Source organism: Erpetoichthys calabaricus, chromosome 1, assembly GCF_900747795.2.
Source record: "Erpetoichthys calabaricus chromosome 1, fErpCal1.3, whole genome shotgun sequence".
Lineage (NCBI taxonomy): Eukaryota > Metazoa > Chordata > Cladistia > Polypteriformes > Polypteridae > Erpetoichthys > Erpetoichthys calabaricus.
Window position 1 is genome coordinate 336,634,174 of NC_041394.2, and position 22,457 is coordinate 336,656,630.

The 22,457-nt window shown below is 41.3% G+C and overlaps 1 protein-coding gene across 3 annotated transcripts in view; it reads left to right on the top strand.

Annotated features, from left to right (window-relative positions):
- The window catches only part of LOC114667109 (gastrula zinc finger protein XlCGF57.1-like), a 40,772-nt gene extending 27,847 nt beyond the window's left edge, over positions 1 to 12,925 (top strand). For all 3 annotated transcript variants that reach the window (XM_051925435.1, XM_028822263.2, XM_051925443.1), the window contains one exon: positions 10,573 to 12,925. In XM_051925435.1, coding sequence (XP_051781395.1) covers positions 10,573 to 12,041 — 1,469 coding nt within the window. In that variant the 3' untranslated portion in view covers positions 12,042 to 12,925. The remainder of the gene's footprint in view (positions 1 to 10,572) is intronic.
- Positions 12,926 to 22,457: the final 9,532 nt, after the last annotated feature.

Below are 22,457 nucleotides of genomic sequence, written 5' to 3' on the forward strand. Positions count from 1 at the left end.
GAATGGTTTTAATAGTTTACTTTCAAATAATGCAGAGTATGCGACACGTGTTTCTCTCTAATTCTGGGCTCATCAGGCATACACACTCACTTCATCCCCTCTCGGGAATCTAATCTCTATCGTCAGCACCAGAGTTGAAGCCCCTAACGTTGCGGTCAGCAAGTCAGCTAACATCCGCCATGTGCCGTCTTTCAGTTGCGAGAAGCAGATCATAGAATGGTTGAAACTGTTGCCCCTAACGTTGCGATACGGCGTGTGGTTCGTTTATACCTCGTGTCTTCTCATTAAACTTTTATCTCACGAATATGTTATTGCAATCCGCAGCGGGAGCGTTTCTATAAACTTAATGTAAACTTACGTTTTACACCGTGCTTTGTTTCCCTTATAAACATGCTTGTATGCTTCACTCGCTGGCTTCTTATTGTTTCGCTCCCTTCTCAATTGTTTAATGAATTTTTTGTTCTTCGCTGTTTGCGGCTCTTCCTTCATTTCTCCTTACTGAGTTCTTTTATCTCGCGAATATGTTATTGCAATCCGCAACGGGAGCGTTTCAATAATCTTAATTTAAACTTACGTTTTACACCGTGCTTTGTTTCCCTTATGAAGATGCTTGTATGCTTCACTCGCTCCCTTCTCAATTGTTTAATTAATTTTTTGTTCTTCGCTGTTTGCGGCTCTTCCTTCATTTCTCCTTACTCAGTTCACAGTCTTTTCACGTGATTACGTGGGAGGCGTGATGACGTGACACTCAACTCCGCCTCCCACGGCCATCAAGCTGCCGTCCATTACAGTATATTGTCAAAAATGAGGTTCCAGTTATGACCATTACGCGTTGAATTTCGAAATGAAACCTGCCTAACTTTTGTAAGTAAGCTGTAAGGAATCAGCCTGCCAAATTTTAGCCTTCCACCTACACGGGAAGTTGGACAATTAGTGATGAGTGAGTGAGTGAGTCAGTGAGGGCTTTGCCTTTTATTAATTAGTATAGATTATATTAAGATCATTCAGTTAAATATCCAAATAATGCATTGAATTGGGAGTGAAGAACAAATTGACCAAATATTACTTTCTTGTATATTTAGAACTATACTGAAGGGCTTGCCTTTTCTTACAGTGCCCTTTCTGAAAATTCTCTTGGTGAAAATAAAAATATTTAACAAACATAAATATATAACTATATTTAGAAAGTTTTTTTTTTTATATGCAACAGACAAGGAGACACAAGTTCATTATGACAATTGCCGCAGGGCGTATGCTCCAACACTCAAACCTTCAAGTGAAAAGAAGTTGTTTGTTTTTTTTTCATTTGTATTTTTAACTTGCACACAAAGTACATCTCAGTCATGTAATGTCCCAAGGAATGAGAAGTAAATGGGAAGGAAACACAGAGAGTGAAATACTGAGGCAGATGGTGCTCTTCAGATGCATCCTGCCTTTACGCCAGCATATCCGCTTAAATGAATGGCCGCCTTTTCCACTTCTCAGTACGCGATAGCGAAAATTATGAAATTAAAAAGGACGTATAAAATCGCAACAGTTTTTTTCTTTTTTTGCATCGCTAAATAAAGCACAGTATTAAAAAATAACCAGAAAATACATTACCTATGCAGAACACTAATTAAATAAGAGGTTAAATAATACTGCCACAGTTAGGCAGACATCTTTTTATGTTGTTTACAAGTCGTATAGTTTAGGACTAACGCCATATTGTTCTCAAAGTGTCATTTTCTTTTTCTGTGTAAAATAGTAGTTTTATACAATAAAAAATATATATGAACATACGTAGCTATCCGAGAAATGTGCTTCCTTTTTAAAGCTAACCAACTCTCTACCCTTCGTGGGCTAAAAATTGATGCCGATGGGATCCTGGTTGAACCTTCAGCATCAGTCCGTAATTTGGGTGTCATCTTTGATCAGCTTTTTACTTTTCAGTCACACATTAGTTCAATCGTACAGACAGCCTTTTGTCATCTTCGTAACATTGCTCATCTGTGTTCTTTGAGTGTGACAGATACTGAAACACTCATTCATGCTTTCATCATCATCACTACCCGTCTGGACTATTGCACTGCATTGTTTTATGGCCTCCCGACTAAATGTATCAATCGATTACAATATGTTCAGGATTCTCCTGCTCGTTTAGATAGATAGATAGATACTTTATCAATCCCCAAGGGGAAATTCACATACTCCAGCAGCATACTGATAAAGAACAATATTAAAATAAAGAGTGATAACAATGCAGGCATAACAGACAGTTTACTCACACACACTAATAAATCTGCTCACATCCCTCCTGCCCTCTATGATTTGCATTGGTTACCAGTTTCTTCAAGAATCAAATATAAAATTACTAGGGGGCTCTGCCCCCTGCTCACTTCGCTCGCCAACCCCTGGTCTTGGGTAACCCGAAATAGATTTGAAATTGATTATTTATCTCCATCAGTTGTGGTCTTTCGTTTTGAACCCATGCCTGCTTTGCTTCCGCAGTTTCAGATGCGCGTTGTAGGTGCCTGCGTTCATTGATCTTATCCTGGTGGGCTCGTGTTTGTATCGTTGAGCTGTATTGTGTTTGAATTTGGTGTAAAGCGTTGAGCGGTTTGTACAATCCCAAGCAGCACATTATTCCTAACTTCACTCTGCAGTAGTGCCACTCACAATATGGCGGTGACGCCTGCGCCTTTCATACTATCTTTGTGGACCTGTGGGGCCTCCGTAGCCTCTCACGTTTGACTCTGGGGTAAAGCGCAGAATCCTCTTTTTTGTATGGTTGTGTTGTTAGTGGTAGCTATGGGCGCGTTGTTGCTTCATTTCTCATTCACATTAGTTGAGCTCTTTCGTTCTTGGGCCGTGACTCCTTCATTCGCGGTGGATACGACTTCGCTTGCAGTTTATGAGACGCGCGCCTGCGCAGTACGTCTCATGGTCCCATCGCCGTGTCCCTGCGTCCATATCCGGTTATTCTCGGTTAGTAATATGGATTCTCATTACCTTTAAAGCCCTTCATGGTTTAGCCCCTCATTATCTGTCTGAGCTGGTGCTTTCTTACACTCCTGCCCGTGCATTACGATCATCGGACGCTAACTTACTCACCGTACCTAAATACAGGTTAGTAATAAAAATAAAATTTGGAAAGCTCTTCCTCTCAGCCTTCGCAAGGAAAAATACATCTTGCCTGAAGAAGGGGCCTGAGTTGCCTCAAAATCTTGCATATTGTAATCTTTTTAGTTAGCCAATAAAAGGGGTCATTTTGCTTGGCTTTTCACAAATTCTGTTAAAAAGACATCTTATTAATGAGTATTATTCATTTTCTTGTATGTGATTTCTACTGTCTTGTTAATGTGTTTATTGAACTGTAAAGTGTCCTTGAGTGTATGAAAGGCGCTACATTAATAAAACTTATTCTTATTATTATTAACTGGGTAGTTTATTAAAAAGACGCTACCTTGCTCACCATGTTTCCCACATTAAGGGAAAGGTTTCATGAAAATAAAAACTGCTAACGTCTGTAACTAACAAAATGAAATACTTGTTATTCATTACGGAATTAATATGCTTTATACTTACACATTCATAGTAAAATAGCTATCGTTATGAATAAAAGTGACAGCTGAATGCGTTGTTGTAAAGACCAAGAAATCGATGTGAAAGGAAGTACCGTGTCATCAAATTTACCTTAAATGTGTTCAGTTTTTTTTTTTTTTACTTAGAATATGTTATAAAGAATGTTTACATTTTAAGAAAAGTTAAATTTATTCTCGATTTTTTTAGAGTTAAATAATCAATAAAAAGAGTAAAGCCCATTTTTATTAATTAATGATTTTTTGCATATAGTTAGCTATTTTGTGTTATTATTTTTCACACATGCAAGATTTATTTTTTACAGTCTATCTGCCAACACAGCCACATAGCCCGCGAGTACTTTGCATTCTGATTTAGCAGCCTTTGCTTTTTCGTCAGTGGCAGAAATCTGTTGTTCAGCTATTTCAATACGAGTTGTCAACATTTGCTTTTAACATATTGAAGCTGAACAGAGAGTGCTCTAATTTTACTCTCTAACTTTCTCGTATTTTTTCATAAATTGTTTTCTAGAATTTCTGTAAAGGCTGTAAACGTTTCTCCAGGTCTTTTATATGTCGATGTTGTTTCTCATTCTTCATGTTTAGGTCCATTATTTCTTTCTTTATATCCCCCTAATCCCGTGGCAATCATTACTTTCAGCTCGACCAGTGCGTTTCGGTCTTCTCAGCGCTCCCAAGATGGAGATAGATAGATGGATGGATGGATGGATGGATGGATGGATGGATGGATGGATGGATGGATGGATGGATGGATGGATGGATGGATGGATGGATGGATGGATAGATAGATAGATAGATAGATAGATAGATAGATAGATAGATAGATAGATAGATAGATAGATAGATAGATAGATAGATAGATAGATAGATAGATACTTTATTAATCCCAAGGGGAAATTCACATACTCCAGCAGCAGCATACTGATACAAAAAACAATATTAAATTAAAGAGTAATAAAAATGCAGGTAAAAACAGACAATAACTTTGAATAATGTTAACGTTTACCCCCCCCCACCCCCGGGTGGAATTGAAGAGTCGCATAGTTTTGGGGAGGAACAATCTCCTCAGTCTGTCAGAGTTATGAGTCCATTTGGGGTTGATGCTGCTGACTCACGGGAAGTATTAGCTGAAGTTAACAGAATGGATAAAAAGGCCATGCTCGGTTCCATAATCTCCTGGAATCCACAAATTCTCCTTGCTTGCCTTTTGCTCTCACTTTCACTCTTGGCTGCAGTGTCCGGTCCTGGCAGGTCTGTACCTTCGCCCCCGTCTGTTCCAGTTCAGTCTCTGGCAGGCCGTACTGTGAACGTGAGGCCAGTTTAGACTTTGGTGAAAGTTTGCCTGCCTTATCCTTTTCCCTTTCTTTCTGGACCCTGTGTTTGCTGCTCATGCTCATTTATACTCGCCTATAATGTAAATACAGGACACCTTGGGGTGCTAGTTTTTCTTATGTCAGTGAAAGGGAGTTCAATGTGTTTCTTATTTCGCTTTTAATGCGTTGCTTCATGTGAGAGTCCGTCACGTTCATTAAAGTGTGCACGTTTTTCACCCAAGTCTCTTTACAATAACGCACGACTCTTAAGCACTTATAACGAAAAAGTAAAAAATATTAATTTGAAAAGATGTTTAGAAGCGCACATACAGGACAGATGTGCAATCGCACAATTTAAACGTTTGCCCTACGTCCGAGTTATTTTAATATGAAAATTCAAATCTTAACCTGACAGCCCTGGTAAAAGCCAAAATACAAGTCAATCTTTTAGTTATTCGTGAATACAATGCCTTATATGTATGCGTGTTTAGTTATTTGGCATGTGCAGGAATTGTTGTCAGAAGTATCAATCCCAAGAAGTGTGAAAATCCACTACAATACTGGAATGACAACTGCAGTCTGTTTCCTACCTGCGTGACAAAGAAGCCGAGGTGCTTTTCTTTATTAAGAAAACCTCCCCCTCGTGCTACAAATGACAGACCTCCAGAAAAAAACAACTCTTTTTATTTCTGTATCGTTCTATGTGTTTCTGTTTTTACAATATGATTGTTTCAATTGTGTTTAGATTTATTACATCAAAAAGAGACAAAATTATTATGAAGCATTTAAGACTCCAGCCCGTAAAACCACAAATCAAATAGCCAGCTAAATTATGGTTTAGTAGAAATCGGATTGTAAATGATCTGCAGAAGTTATTGCTTTAACTTAAGCTTAAGTGATATTACTTATTTTCTCATTGTATCATTTTACCCTTTTTCAATTGTCCCTTTTTTCATTTCTTGTTGAATTTGTTCTATTTATTGAATGAGAAAAGTGTTATTTAAAGCAACAGCCTGCAAAACCGTTTCCCATAACACCTACAGGTAGCCAGACAAAGGTGGCAGATGTTATTTAACTGTAATTGATTAAACTTCATATGCAAAAGTTTAGTGTTATAAAATAAGTGTTACATTTCTCTGTATTTTTCATCCTAAACAGATCTAGTTTCATTTTTCTCTGTATTTCATAAAAGTGTATGTCGGAGGAGTCAATGAAGGCTCTGATCGGGGCGCTCGAGAGACTGAGAGAGGAGTCTGAGTGTCTGGGCTTGCGAGTGTCCTGATAAAAACCAAAATCCAGGCCTTTAATGACCTCTTAGGCACGGCCATCAGCAGAGAGAGTGTCGACCTTGTCGAGAGGTTTACTGACCTTGGCAGTGACATTCATGTCTCTGGTGACTCTTCCTATGAAGTCAGTAGACTGATTGGGAGAGCATAGGGGGATCATGAGGTTGCTGGAAAAGGGGTGTGTGGTGCTCCCGATATCTATGCAAAAGGACAAAGGTCCAAGTCTTTAGAGTCCTTCCTGTCTCGCTATATGGTTTGTCACACACATGCGCATGGGAGGCATCTAAAGGGCTTGAGTGAAGGCAGTTCCGAGGCATACCGGGATGTGGCAGAGTGCACCGACTCTTCTTCTCCCTTTCCTGTAGACCATTCCCGGGAGATTCCACCTGGCTCTTTTGACGTCACTTCCGGGACCGAGCCAATGGAAGGAGACCTTACCGGCTCCAGCCCCTATGATGTCACGTCCGGGCTCGAACCAATGGCTGAAGAACATGGGTCCGATCCTTATGACCTCACTTCCTGTCTTCCCCTTTAAAAGCCTGCCCCTTTTCCCTGTTTCCTCAGTCTTGTTTTGGACTCGGTTGTATGCACATCAGTGCTGGATTATTTTGAAAAAAGCAACTTTGCAGCCAGGATACCAAATTATACGGGTGGCTGCCCCAAACCTTTATGTGATTAGGTCTCGTTTTTGTGACAGGTTGTGAGACATGGACGCTATCCAGTGACCTGAGACGAAGACTGGACTCCTTTGGTACTGTGTCTCTCTAGAAAATCCTTGGGTACCATTGGTTTGACTCATGGAGTACCGAATGAGGCACATTACCTGCATTGTGAGGGAGCATCAGTTACGGCATGACGGCCATGTGGCGTGTTTCCCCGAGGGTGATCCGGCTCATAAGATCCTCATTGTTGGGGTCCTAAGTGGCTGGACCAGACCAAGGGGTCGCACACGTAACACCTGACTGCGGCAGATAGAGAGTCATTTCCGGAGGGTGGGACTGGACCATGTGTCTGCCTGGGGGGTTGCCAACCGGGATCCTGAGCAGTTTCGATGTGTAATGGGTGCAGCAACACGCTGTACCAGTGCATGCTCCCCAACTTGACTTGACTTGTATATCAGCAGGTAGGTAGACAGACATTATCGGATATTTGATATCGGCCCCATATAGTGCATCCCTTCTTAAAATTGCAGGTTTATTTAAATTATTCAGGTATGACTAGTTTATTTCTTCATTCTTGAACTATTACTAATATACTGTATGTTGTGTGTATGTATGTTTTTTTTTTTATATACTATTAGCTATTTACTATTATGGAGCTATATTGTGGCTGATTAAGAACATACTTTATCAAGGCTAATGCTTGTTGCTCTGCACACACAAAATGTCTCCCTAGTCATTTCATTCAATTTGTTTTTTCTTCATGTGTTCTACTTCTTTTTTGAAGTGTATTTCAATTCCATAAGTAAGAAATTAAAACAAATGTAGGATTCACTATTATTTGTGGATTAACGGTAGTTGGGGTGGAAAAATGAGGAGTTTTTCCTGAGTACCAGCAGATGGCGCTGTTATTCAGAAATTAAATTAACAGCAAACTCATTAATTTAGTGCATTTTTGTAGAAAATCACACTTAGTCTCCGTATTTTTTTATTTTCCTTGATAATACTAAATTCAATTTCATTTTTTTTTTCTTCTTTTTCTCTGTTTGAACTTTGTGACGTTTTCTTTGTGTCTGGCTTAGCTAGCCAGTGTTTGGATTGCTTGCTCAGGGCTTACGGCCCTGCTTTAATGTGTCATGGATTTCTTTTAAATGATGTTCAGATGTCACTTTGCAAAGAATTTGCTATATTTATTGTGTGTGTGTATGTGTGTGTGTATATATATATTTATATATATATATATATATATATATATATATATATTGGTTTGGAGCTGCCACCTGTATAATATGCTCCTGGCTGCAAAAGTAAAGAATTGTAAGACAAGAATAGTTTACAAGACTGAGTCCAAAGCAGAACTGAATTCCAGAGGAAGGGAGAGATGCTTTATAGGAGGTCTGGGGGAAGTGATGTCATCCTCAGGGCAGGAACCGGAAGTGACGTGTCCCGAGTTGAGGCAGTGGTTCCTGGTGGGATTTCCCAGGAAAGGTCTGCAGGGGACTTAGAAAGAGAGTTAGTGTACCCTGCTGCCCCCAGGGTGGACGTGTTAACAGTATTATTTAAGCCCTTCAGCTGCCTCCTATTCACACTTGTGTTTATATATAAAAAAAAAATATATATATATATATACTGCTCAAAAAATAAAAAGAACACTTTTTAATCGGAGTATGTCAGAGTCAATGAAACTTGTGGGCTATTGATCTGCTCTGTTAAGTAGCAGAGTGACTTGTTAATCAGTTTTAGCTTCTTTGGTGTTCATGAAATTAACATCAGGGACACTACAGTGGCAACAGTGAGACGACCCCCAAAACAGGAATGGTGTAACAGGTGGAGGCCACTGACATTTTCCCTCCTCATCTGTTTTGTCACTTGTTTTGCATTTGTCTATGGTCAGTGTCACTACTGGTAGCATGAGGCCATACCTGGACCACACGGAGGTAGCACAGGTAGTCCAACTTCTCCAGGATGGCAGGCACATCAATACCACGTGCCATTGCCAGAAGGTTTGCTGTGTCTCACAGCACAGTCCCAATGGCATGGAGGAGATTGTAGGAGAGCTGGACAGGGCACCTCCTAGAAGGTCCTTAATCCATCAGTAGGACAGGTATCTGCTCCTATATGCAAGGAGGAACAGGATGGGCACTGCCAGAGCCTACAAAATGACCTCCAGCAGGCCACTGGTGTGAATGTCTCTGACCAAACAATCAGAAACAGACTTCATTAGGGTGGCCTGAGGGCCCGACGTCCTCTAGTAGGCCCTTAGCTCATTGCCAGGCATTGTAGAGCTCAATTGCCATTTGTCATAGAATACCAGAATTTGCAGGTCCACCACTGGTGCCCTGTGCTTTTCACAGATGAGAGCAGGTTCACCCTGAGCACATGTGACAGACATGAAAGGGTCTGGAGAAGCGATGGAGAATATTATGCTGCCTGTAACATCGTTCAGCATGACCGGTTTGGTGGTAGGTGAATGATGGTCTGGGGAGGCATATCCATGGAGGGACACATAGACCTCTACAGGCTAGACAACGACACCTTGACTGCCATTAGGTATCGGGATGAAATCCTTGGACCCATTGTCAGACCCTATGCTGGTGCAGTGGCTCCTGGGTTGCTCCTGGTGCATGACAATGCCCGGCCTCATGTGCTGAGAGTATGCAGGCAGTTCCTGAAGGATGAAGGCATTGATATCATTGACTGGCCCCCACGGTCACTCGCCTGACCTCAATCCAATAGAACACCTCTGGGTGGGACATTATGTTTCGGTCCATCTGATGCCACCAGGTTGCACCTCAGACTGTCAAGGAGCTCAGTGATGCCCTGGTCCAGATCTGGCAGGAGATCCTCCAGGACACCATCCATCATCTCATTAGGAGCAAGCTCCCCCTAGCCTTCTCACCGCCAACCCCCGACATTGTCAGGCATGCATACAAGCATGTGACGGCCATACAAACTAATGAGTGCGATTTGGAGTTGCTTTGATTTTCGGGTTGTCTCAGCCCTCTGTAGGTTGATGATTTTCATTTCCATCAAATGATGTGCCATCCTTTCCTTCCTAACACATCACCATATCAGTCCATATCAGTAGAGATAGCCAGTAGGATTTTTTCCCATTGAGATCTGATGTGTTTTCAAAGTGTTCCTTTAATTTTTTTCTAGCAATTTATATAATATATATTTTTAATGGGGTTAAGGTTAGGATTAGGCCACTCAAGAACTCTCATAAGATGAAGCTGCCATTCCCCCATTTTACAGGTCTTGGTCAAACCTGGCTGATGTGTTGTTACTGATCTGTATCACACGTATTGTGCTCTGAGTGTTCAAGTCAGAAAGTCCCATCAGATGTTTCTGCCACATTTTTTGCAGTGTCAGTGACATCTTGAAAATGTGTTTTGATTTGGCATGAACTACACTGTTTTATAGATCAGCTGCAAAAATCCTGACTTTAATACAGCATTATAAGTTTAGACAATAAAATGGAAAATAGCTTTGGGGGCTGAATACTTTTCCAAGGCATTCTACTTTTTTTCTCGTAATCAATCTTCAGTGGCTCAGTGATTTCCAGATTTGGTTTACTTTTGATCAAATCAGAATGGAATTTTTTTTCATTAAATTTAAAGTACTAGGGTTGGAGTGCCTCCTGGGTTTATTTTATGACATGATAAGTGATTTTCTTTTGCCAGATCTCTTTCAGTACTTACATTTAAGCCTCACTTTTGTTGTGTTTCTGCAGATTTAAGAGACAATGGCAGCTTTGTGTTACCTTCCATCGATCAGCTGTCTTTTCAGGGCAGATCACAGGAGACAATGAACGATGAAGATATGGAGAATTCAAAATGTCAGTCAGAGAATTTGATTAACCCTTGCCTTCAAATGCACAATACAGATTCACCCAGTCTCCACCCAGAGCAGAAGAAACATCTTAAAAGGAAATCTACAGACCGAGATGGTAATCAGAGCCAAACACAACAGCAGCTCAACTCTCAATTTCAAAAAAACAGTACTGAGTCACCCACACCCACTGTCTACCAAGAGAAGAAGAAAAGCTCTAAAAGGAAAACTAAATACAAAGGAGGTGGTAATGAACACCATACACCACCGAAGCTGTATCATTGTTCAGAATGTGGCAAACAATTCTCACGAATGAACAATCTTCAGACTCACATTAGAATTCACACTGGAGAGAAGCCATATAGTTGTTCGGAATGTGAAAAACGATTCTGCACCAGCAGCCATCTTCTAATACACATGAGACTTCACACTGGAGAAAGACCATACAACTGTTCTTACTGTGGCAAACAATTCTCAAATAGTGGCCATCTTCGGATCCATACAAGAATTCATACTGGAGAGAGGCCATACTGCTGTTCTTACTGTGGTAAACAATTCTCCACCAGGGTGCTTCTTCAAACCCACACAAGAACTCATACTGGAGAGAAACCATACTCCTGTTCTGAATGTGGCAAACAATTCTCTGATAGGAGCAGTCTTCGGAGACATAATGAAATTCATACTCGAAAAAAATCATATTGCTGTTCTAAATGTGGCAAACGATTCTTACGAATGAGCCATCTTCAGATGCATGCAAGACTTCACACTGGAGAGAAGCTGACTGACTGTCCTGAATGTGGCAAACAATTATGTGATTGTAGCAGTCTTCAGATACACACAGAAATTCAGATTGCAGAGAAGCCACATTGCTGCTCTGAGTGTGGTAAACGATTCTCCAACAGGAGCTATCTTCGGATCCATGCAAGAATTCACACTGGAGAGAAACCATATTGCTGTTCTGAATGTGGCAAGGAGTTTATTGATGCAAATAGTCTTCAGAAACATAGTAGAGTTCACAGGGGAGAGAAACCTTACTGCTGTTCTGAATGTGGCAAAGGATTCACTGATAGAAGCAGTCTTCGGAGACATTCACGAATGCACACTGGGAAGACTTATTCCTGTTCTGAATGTGGTAAAGGATTCTCATGCTTGAGCCATCTTCGGAGACACTCAAGGATTCACACTGGAGAAAAGCCGTATCGTTGTTCTGAATGTGGCAAGCAGTTCTCCCAACTGAGCAACCTTCAGACACACACAAGAATTCACACTGGAGTGAAGCCATATCACTGTTCTGACTGTGGCAAACAATTCTCACAAATGTGCAATCTTAAAACACACACCAAAATTCACACTGAAAAGGAGCTGAGCTAGTATCAAACATCTGCTTAGTAGTGAGAGCAGAGGTGGAAAACTGATAACCTAGAAATGCAACTGGAGATACCTGGAAAGTTTAATTTGTATGTTTCAATGAGATGCAGATGTTATGTATTCTGTAACACAATGGCTATTTTGAAATGCTCTGTGTGAGAGTGATATAATTTGTTCTATTAAACTGTGGTACTAAGATATGTGTGTACCACTTGTGTGTGCTATCACACTACAACACTACTGTTACTGATTTTCATTGTTTTCAAGGGTGCCAGTTAGGCCCATGTCGCTCTACAGTTTTCATTTGATTCTTGTTGCATGACCTTAAGGAAAATCACAGTAAGTTGTGGAAGGTGGCAGTGCCCATCTCTTACCGTCACTTTGTAGTGCAACATCCCCAGTCACTCGAGCGCTACACCTCTTTGTGACTCGATAACATGAAGGCAATGTTTTTGTTTTGTCATGGGTCTTAGGAGTTGGGGTCTTCTGTCTGCAAGAGTTAATGGTCAGCAAATAATAAAACCAGACATGTATGTGCGTATGTCTGTCTGTCGGCCTGGTTGTTTTTATATAACTTTCACTTGCTGCCTAATGTGTTTCACACTGCTGCTACACACTTAATTGTCTTAAGGGTTTGAAGTGTGACATTCACCAACTAGTGCGTTTACATTCAAACTGGACCATTCAAAGGAAACTTCTACATGTTGAATCATACACTTATACAGTGGCCACATTCAGGACCGTAATGTACTTGAGCACCAGTCTGCTGTAGATTGCCACGCAGCCTCTTTCACTATCTTATTAGTGATCACCTTTACAGATTGACTGCTGAAAAGACCACCACTGTCTCTCTGACATGTGCTTCTGTGTTATGGCAATTAAATAAAACTCGAGCTGCTGCAAAACACATGATGCATTCTGTCTTTTATATAGTGCCTTTCACATCTATCGATCTATCTTTGGTGAAATGAGCAGCCTCGACAAACAAAAATAGGTTTGGGCCAGCCACCCATATATTGTCCCTGGCTGCAAAAGGGCTTTGAAAGAGCAGTCTTGTGCATAGTTCTGAGTCCTGAACTGAACTGAAGAGGTTACAAAATGATGGCGGCTTTATAAGCCAAAAGGCGGAAGTGACATCCGTCTGGGTACCGAAACTGGAAGTGATGTTGAGTCAAGCAGGTTTACCCATATTTGGCCTGCAGAGATAACAGAGTTGGGTTTAGTGCACCCCGCCACCCCCTGGCCTGGTGAGGAATTACCTCCACTTGGTCCACTCAGCTCCCTAATAATCGCATATGTGTCTATCTGTCATTATATAGTGCCCTTCACTATCTATCTATGATATAGTACATCTATCTATCATTAGATAGTGAAGGGCACTATATAATGATAGATAGTGAAGGGCACTATATAATGATTGATAGATAGATAGTTAAGGGCACTAAATATCTATCATTATATAGTGCCCTTCATTATCTATCAATCATTATATAGCACCCTTCACTATCTATCAATCATTATATAGTGCCCTTCACTATCTATCATTATATAATGCCCTTCACTATCATTATATAGTGCCCTTCACTATCTATCATTATATAGTGCCCTTCACTATATCTATCTATCATTATATAGTGCCCTTCACTATCATTATATAGTGCCCTTCACTATCTATCATTATATAGTGCCCTTCACTAGATCTATCAATCATTATATAGTGCCCTTCACTATATCTATCAATCATTATATAGTGCCCTTCACTATCTATCTATCATTATATAGTGCCCTTCACTATCTATCATTATATAATGCCCTTCACTATCATTATATAGTGCCCTTCACTATCTATCATTATATAGTGCCCTTCACTATATCTATCTATCATTATATAGTGCCCTTCACTATCATTATATAGTGCCCTTCACTATCTATCATTATATAGTGCCCTTCACTAGATCTATCAATCATTATATAGTGCCCTTCACTATATCTATCAATCATTATATAGTGCCCTTCACTATCTATCTATCATTATATAGTGCCCTTCACTATCTATCATTATATAATGCCCTTCACTATCATTATATAGTGCCCTTCACTATCATTATATAATGCCCTTCACTATCATTATATAGTGCCCTTCACTATCTATCATTATATAGTGCCCTTCACTATATCTATCTATCATTATATAGTGCCCTTCACTATCATTATATAGTGCCCTTCACTATCTATCAATCATTATATAGTGCCCTTCACTATCATTATATAGTGCCCTTCACTATCTATCATTATATAGTGCCCTTCACTATCATTATATAGTGCCCTTCACTATCTATCTATCATTACATAGTGCCCTTCACTATCTATCTATCTATCATTATATAGTGCCCTTCACTATCTATCTATCATTACATAGTGCCCTTCACTATCTATCTATCTATCATTATATAGTGCCCTTCACTATCTATCTATCTATCATTACATAGTGCCCTTCACTATCTATCTATCATTATATAGTGCCCTTCACTATCTATCATTACATAGTGCCCTTCACTATCTATCTAGCATTATATAGTGCCCTTCACTATCTATCTATCTATCTATCTATCTATCTATCTATCTATCTATCTATCTATCTATCTATCATTACATAGTGCCCTTCACTATCTATCAATCATTATATAGTGCCCTTCACTATCTATCTATCAATCATTATATAGTGCCCTTCACGATCTATCTATCATTATATAGTACCCTTCACTATCTATCTATCAATCATTACATAGTGCCCTTCACTATCTATCAATCATTATATAGTGCCCTTCACGATCTATCTATCATTTTATAGTGCCCTTCACTATCTATCATTATATAGTGCCCTTCACTATCTATCTATCAATCATTATATAGTGCCCTTCACTATCTATCATTATATAGTGCCCTTCACTATCTATCATTATATAATGCCCTTCACTATCATTATATAGTGCCCTTCACTATCTATCATTATATAATGCCCTTCACTATCATTATATAGTGCCCTTCACTATCATTATATAATGCCCTTCACTATCATTATATAGTGCCCTTCACTATCTATCATTATATAGTGCCCTTCACTATCATTATATAGTGCCCTTCACTAGATCTATCAATCATTATATAGTGCCCTTCACTATCTATCATTATATAGTGCCCTTCACTATCTATCTATCTATCATTACATAGTGCCCTTCACTATCTATCTATCTATCATTTTATAGTGCCCTTCACTATCTATCATTATATGGTGCCCTTCACTATCTATCTATCTATCTATCTATCTATCTATCTATCTATCTATCTATCTATCTATCTATCTATCTATCTATCATTATATAGTGCCCTTCACTATCTATCAATCATTATATAGTGCCCTTCACGATCTATCTATCATTTTATAGTGCCCTTCACTATCTATCATTATATAGTGCCCTTCACTATCTGTCTATCATAGTGCCACTCATCTACTTACCAACCACTTAAAGTCCCAGGTGGCACTCAGTCTGTAGATGTTGCACTCTGCTCTGTGCTTTTTGAACTATGATACATAATAATAATAATAATAATTCTTTACACTCATAGCGCTTTTTCTAACTACTCAAAGTGTTTTTCACAGTGTGCATTGAGTCTCTTCAACCACCACCAATGTGTAAAACCCATCTGGGTGATGAGATGGCACCCATTTTTGTGCCAGTATGCTCGCCACACGTGAGCTGTTAGGTGGTGATGTGGTGTGAGAGAGCCAATCGGAGACAGGGGCTGATTAGGGGGTCCAGAATGACCAGGCCGTGGAGGGTCGTTTAGCCTGGACATTGGGATACACCTTAATGGATGCCCAAGGATCTTTTATGAACACAGAGGTGCAGGACCCCTCATCTGAAGGACGACACCATTTTTACAGCACAGTATCCTTGTCACTCTTCTGGGGCTTTGAGATCCACATTCAGTACCACAGGATCAGAGCCCCTTGCTGGTCTCTTCCAGGCACAACCCAAGCTTTTCCAGAAGGTCTCTCATCCGATTGCTGGCCGGGCCCGAGTGTGCCTTGCTGCAGGTGAGTGACCTCTATGATTGGATCTCGGGCTGCTTGAATATCCTGAGTGTGTGCGCTATCGTGCATTACCTAACCCACCTTGAGTTAACGAGGAGCACGTCACATTCATAGAACCAACTGAGCCTCGATGGGAAGGGAGGCTTACTCCGCCAAGTCTCAATTTCACAAGCACATTTCGTGCAATAGCCCACCCCGCACCGCTGTCCTCCATGTTGTGCAGCTCCAGTTCTTTTTCCAGTGAGTTCCACTCTGAATTTGCTGCTAGAATCGGGTGACCTTATTGTGGTGCAATACAATATTTGGAGCCCTGACCCCAAATCTGTGTCATCGGCCATCCCTGTGACTGTGATGTGACCCCCTCCAGAGCGACACATTTCAGCAACCACAGCCGGTGACTTTGAAAGGCTTTCTGGGTAAAGCACTTGACGGTCGTGCAGGCCTTTATAGATAAGCTAGAAACTGCAGGGGGCGGCTGATGATGCGATTGAAGATGCCATATTGAAGCACAAATGGTCACCTGTTGTTGGGCAGCCAATCACAGGTGCCTGGCTTGTCCTTTGTTTGCTTTTCCATTGTTTGTTGTACAAGACCCACAAAACGGTGAATTGACTGCCATCTGTCCTGGTGCCAGCGTTTGACCAGCCTCTTCTCGGGTTACACAATCCTAATCCACTTGCTTTCTTTCATTCCTTGCAGCGTTGCAGTTATATTTGACTATCATGGGCCAAAGACCCCCTGTGCTACAACCAGGTCGGGTTTGTTAAGTCGGAGAGACTTTTATTGGCTCTGACTGAGTCGACTCTGCTCTGTTTTGTGTGTTTAATTTACCCCCCCCCCCTTTTTTTTTTTTTTTGACCCTCATTGCATGCCCAGCCTACCTGGAAGGGGGTCTCGCGCTCTCTCTCTCTGTCTGAATGGCCGTTCCTGAGATTTCTCCCATTTTTGTTTTTCCCCTACAAGTTGTTAATCGTTCTTGTCTTCTTAATAGAGTCGAGACTTGTCCAAGAACAGGGCCCGTTTAAGCCCACTGTGTGATTTTGGGCTACACCAGAAATAAATTATTTTGGTTTGTAAGAGGATGACAAGACCACAAAAAGGATTTGGGGTCCTACCCGGCACGCCGTATGATCGGAAAAGAAAAATCAAACAAACGGTGAAAAGGTCTTTTCAGGCAAGAGTTCAGAATGGAGCTGCTAAAGATGGCGGAGCTGCCAGTTTTCAGTCCTCCCGGCCGGAGGAGGCGGGTCCAGGTGGGCGGACACCGGAAGTGATGTCACTGATAGCCTAGCTGTCATTCATCTGGCCTGCAGAGGCGTTAATACTCTGAGTGCCAACCCCCGGGGTGGCTGTACAATTTACTGTCACTAGAGCCCTTCAGCTGTCCCCAATGCACATGTGTGTGACATGTCATTGTTATCATTTGGCTCGTCACACTATATAACTGTCACCCCCATCACCTGCATGTCCTCTCTCACCACATCCATAAACCTTCTCTTAGGCCTTCCTCTTCTCCTCTTCCCTGGCAGTTCTATCCTTAGCATCCTTCTCCCAATATACCCAGCATCTCTCCTCTGCACATGTCCAAATCAATGCAATCTCGCCTCTCTGACTTTGTCCCCCAACTGTCCAACTTGAGCCGACCTTCTAATGTCCTCATTTCTAATCCTGTCCATCCTCGTCACACCCAATACAAATCTTAGCATCTTTAACTCTGCAACCTCCAGCTCTGTCTCCTGCTTTCTGGTCAGTGCCACCGTCTCCAACCCATATAACATAGCTGGTCTCACTACCGTCCTGTAGACCTTCCCTTTCACTCTTGCTGATACCCATCTGTCACAAATCACTCCTGACACTCTTCTCCACCCATTCCACCCTGCCTGCACTCTCTTTTTCACCTCTCTTCCACAATCCCCATTACTCTGTGCTGTTGATCCCAAGTATTTAAACTCATCCACCTTCACCAACTCTACTTCTTGCATCCTCACCATTCCACTCACCTCCCTCTCATTTACACACATGTATTCTGTCTTGTTCCTATTGACCTTCATTCCTCTCTTCTCTAGAGCATATCTCCACCTCTCCAGGGTCTCATCATCCTGCTCCCTACTATCACTACAGATCACAATGTCATCAGCAAACATTATAGTCCACAGGGACACCTGTCTAATCTCGTCTGTCAACCTGTCCATCACCATTGCAAATAAGAAAGGGCTCAGAGCCGACCCCTGATGTAATCCCACCTCCACCTTGAAGGCATCCGTCACTCCTACCGCAGACCTCACCACAGTCACACTTCCCTCGTACATATCCTGTACAACTCTTACGTACTTCTCTGCCACTCCCAACTTCCTCATACAATACCACAGCTCCTCTCGAGGCACCCTGTCATATGCTTTCTCCAGGTCCACAAAGACACAATGCAACTCCTTCTGGCCTTCTCTAAACTTCTCCATCAACATCCTCAGAGCAAACATTGCATCTGTGGTGCTCTTTCTTGGCATGAAACCACACAACAAAGAAAGGAATGCGCGCTGAAAGATTCCTTCTGCACAACTGGAGGAAGCCGACCAGAACAGGAACCGAGCCTCACTCCCCTCCAAGCATAAGAGTAGTTATACAGATAGCTATTGTCACACGGATGATTGATGACTTTAAGCCCCGCCCCCAAAATATAAAAATATGATTTATGAAAATATAAAAATATGAAAATATGATTTATAAAAATATGATTTCTGAAAATATAAAAATATGAAAATATGATTTATAAAAATATGATTTATGAAAATATGAAATATACCCCGCCTCAGGGGTTTAGAGATGATAAATTATGACGGTGGTCCAACCCCCGAGGCGGGGTATATTTCGTATTTTTATAAATCATATTTTCATATTTTTATATTTTCATAAATCATATTTTTATATTTCATATTTTCATAAATCATATTTTTATATTTTGGGGGTGGGGCTTAAAGTCATCCATCATATTTGGGGGCGGGGCTTAAAGTCATCAATCATCCGTGTGACAATAGCTATCTGTATAACTACTACTCATAAGTATAGAGCGGTGCCTCGTGCTTCGAACTGAATTCGTTTCAGGAGACCATTTGAAGTCCGAATCCTTTTTCCCCATCAGAAATAATGGGAAGTGAACGAATCCGCTCCCAGACCCTAAACAAAACCCATTTTGATAAACTTAAACACCAAATACATAAAATGTAAGCTAAAAACAACACAATTAAATGCACTAAATAGTAAATTAAAATATAAAAATAATAAATACGTAAATACTGTTTAATAAAATGAAAATTGCATTTACGGTACTTTAGTGAGGAGTGCTGATGTCCTGTGCGGCTGCTGGAGAGGAAGAGAAGGCGAAGTGGTGGCTCTGAGGTTAGGGATCTGCAATCGGAAGGTTGCCGGTTCGAATCCCGTAAAATGCCAATAGGGACTCTGCTCTGTTGGGCCCTTGAGTAAGACCCTTAACCTGCAATTGTTGAGTGTTTTGAGTAGTGATATATAAATGGAAAGAATTATTAGAGAAAGGTTGCTGTTTGGAAGGGGAGTCTCGCGATGAGCTCCCCTTTCACCTCAGTCGTCGATACTCCAGCCTTCCTCTTAAGCTGCGTTGCTTCCACACTCTTCTCGAGTGCCATGGTTAATAGACGGGGGTTCTAAATATAACCAAACACGCCAAAAATATCACTGGGGGCGGCACGGTGGTGCAGTGGGTAGCGCTGCTGCCTCACAGTAAGGAGACTTGGGTTTGCTTCCCGGGTCCTCCCTGCGTGGAGTTTGCATGTTCTCCCCGTGTCTGCATGGGTTTCAAAGACATGCAGGTTAGGTACATTGGCAAATCTAAATTGTCTCGTATGTGTGTGTGTTTGTGCCCTGCGGTGGGCTGGTGCCCTGCCCAGGGATTTGTTCCTTGCCTCCAGCAGACCCCCGTGACCCTGTAGTTAGGATATAGCGGGTTGGATAATGGATGGATGTACTTTGTAACTTCTTTCAACCTTCCCTTCTACATTTATAACCTCAGACAGTTATATAGAGTTAAAGACAAGCAGGAGTTGAGTTACACTTTAAATAATGTATTATTGACAATATTCACAAAATAATAACAATAAGCAAAGTACAAGTGAATACTGGCAACCATACAACCTGATCAATGCTGATGTTAAGTTTCAGGCAGCACAAGGACTTGTTAGTTACTTAAAATGTCTCTAGTTAAGGCATCATTTTAAATCAGAACAGCTTTCTTCATGCCTGTCTCAATATGGCTGCCGAGTTGTGTTTCTCCGTGTGGTCTTCTTTTCAGTCCATGTGTGTGAGATGCTCCTTCAACATGATGGTGTGAGAGAGAGAGAGAGAGAGTGAGGGAGGGGTAAAGCAGCTGAATTTATACCTTCATTATCCAAACTCTTACACCATTAGGGCGTCGTGCTACAGAATGGCCTCTGATTCAAACCCATCCCAAAGAGCCATACTTCAGACCAATGGGGGCACACAATACTTTTCTCACCCGGCCCCCCAATATCATTTGTTAAGTTGACAGCTTGGTAGTCTGGCATTCCCTTTGGGGTGGTTGATTGAGAGGGTCCTGTAGAGAATCAATCACTTGCCAAACTGGTTTGAGGCGCCTACCACAACCTTGTCATAAAAGTCTTCATTCATCCATCCATTATCCAACCCGCTATACCCCAACTACAGGGTCACGGGGGTCTGCTGGAGCCAATCCCAGCCAACACAGGGCACAAGGCAGGAAACAAACCCCGGGCAGGGCGCCAGCAACACTAATATTACATTTGCTTAGTCTAAGTTACAAATAAAGATATACAAAATATTTATCAACTCATGTACAAAATGTCACACCATAACAGCTGTGCACAGCCATCTTACACACATGAGAAGATGTAACAACACTAAACAAGATGGGGAAAGCGTCCCTAAAACCAAACTACAAAATGGTGCTGCCAGAATAAGGAAAAAAAAATCACAAACGGCAAACAAAGTATTCATACCCAAAACAGTTGAAGTTTATTGTTGTGCACACGTTACGTACTGTGCAGAGTACAATGAAACTCTTACTTGTGTGTCTCCTCAATGCTCCTGCTTGGGTGTGTTAGCCGCCAGACTCCATAGTTGATCCTGGTTGTTCCACTCTGACCTTCAGTGTCCTTATTTTCTTTGAGCCCACCCAAATGCTCTTTTCTTCAGATCTCAAGTTACACAACACCAAACTGAGTAAATACAATACAATACAGTTTATTTCTGTATAAAGCCCAAAATCACACAGGAAGTGCCGCAATGGGCTTTAACAAGCCCTGCCTCTTGACAGCCCCCAGCCTTGACTCTGTAAGAAGACAAGAAGGAACTTCCAAAAAAAAACCCTAGTATGGAAAAAAATGGAAGAAACCTTGGGAAAGGCAGTTCAAAGAGAGACCCCTTTCCAGGTGGGTTGGGCGTGCAGTGGGTGTCAAAAGAAGGGGGTCAATACAATACAATACACAGAACAGACGAAATCCTCAATACAGTATTAAAATAAAAATTTTAGAAGTACAGAGCAGAATTTAACAGTAGATGATATCCCATAATAATATTTGGATAATTTTAGACTCCTGGAGACCTCATCCATCAAGCTGCCTCCCCCATTTGGCCATTCCACGGCTGAGACAGTGCTTGGCCAGCCAATCCGATGAAAGGACCTATCTTTCCCATGATTCCTGCGATCCTCCATCTGGGATGACTTTTCCTTAGGCAGGCAAAACAACTTGGCAGGTGGGCCATGGCACCAAGTGCCACATTTGAGTACCGAGAAGAAAAACAGAATAAGTGAGGGTTAGTATACAATTATAACTGTCATGTTACTTATGTGTAAGTGCTAATGACTAACAACAGAGATGAAGTCTGTGCAGTTAGTCAGCAGCTCTAGTCAGGGTGTGCTAAACTGAAGTAGTGAGTCTTCAGCCGGGATTTAAAAGCTGAGACCGAAGGGGCATCTCTTATAGTAGCAGGCAGACCATTCCACAGTTTAGGGGCCCTGTAACTAAAAGCTCGACCCCCCACTGTTATTTTATTAATCCTTGGAATCATAAGCAGACTGGCATCTTGAGATCTTAATGTGCGCTCTGGTTTGTAAGTCATGATAAGTTCAAACAAGTAAGCCGGACCTCGACCATTCAATGCTTTATATGTTAAAAGAAGGATTTTGAAATCTGCCCTAAACTTAACCGGTAGCCAGTGTAAGGATTTAAGAACTGGAGTTATGTGTTCGTATTTTCTTGTTCTTGTAATAATTCTCGCAGCCGCATTTTGGATTAACT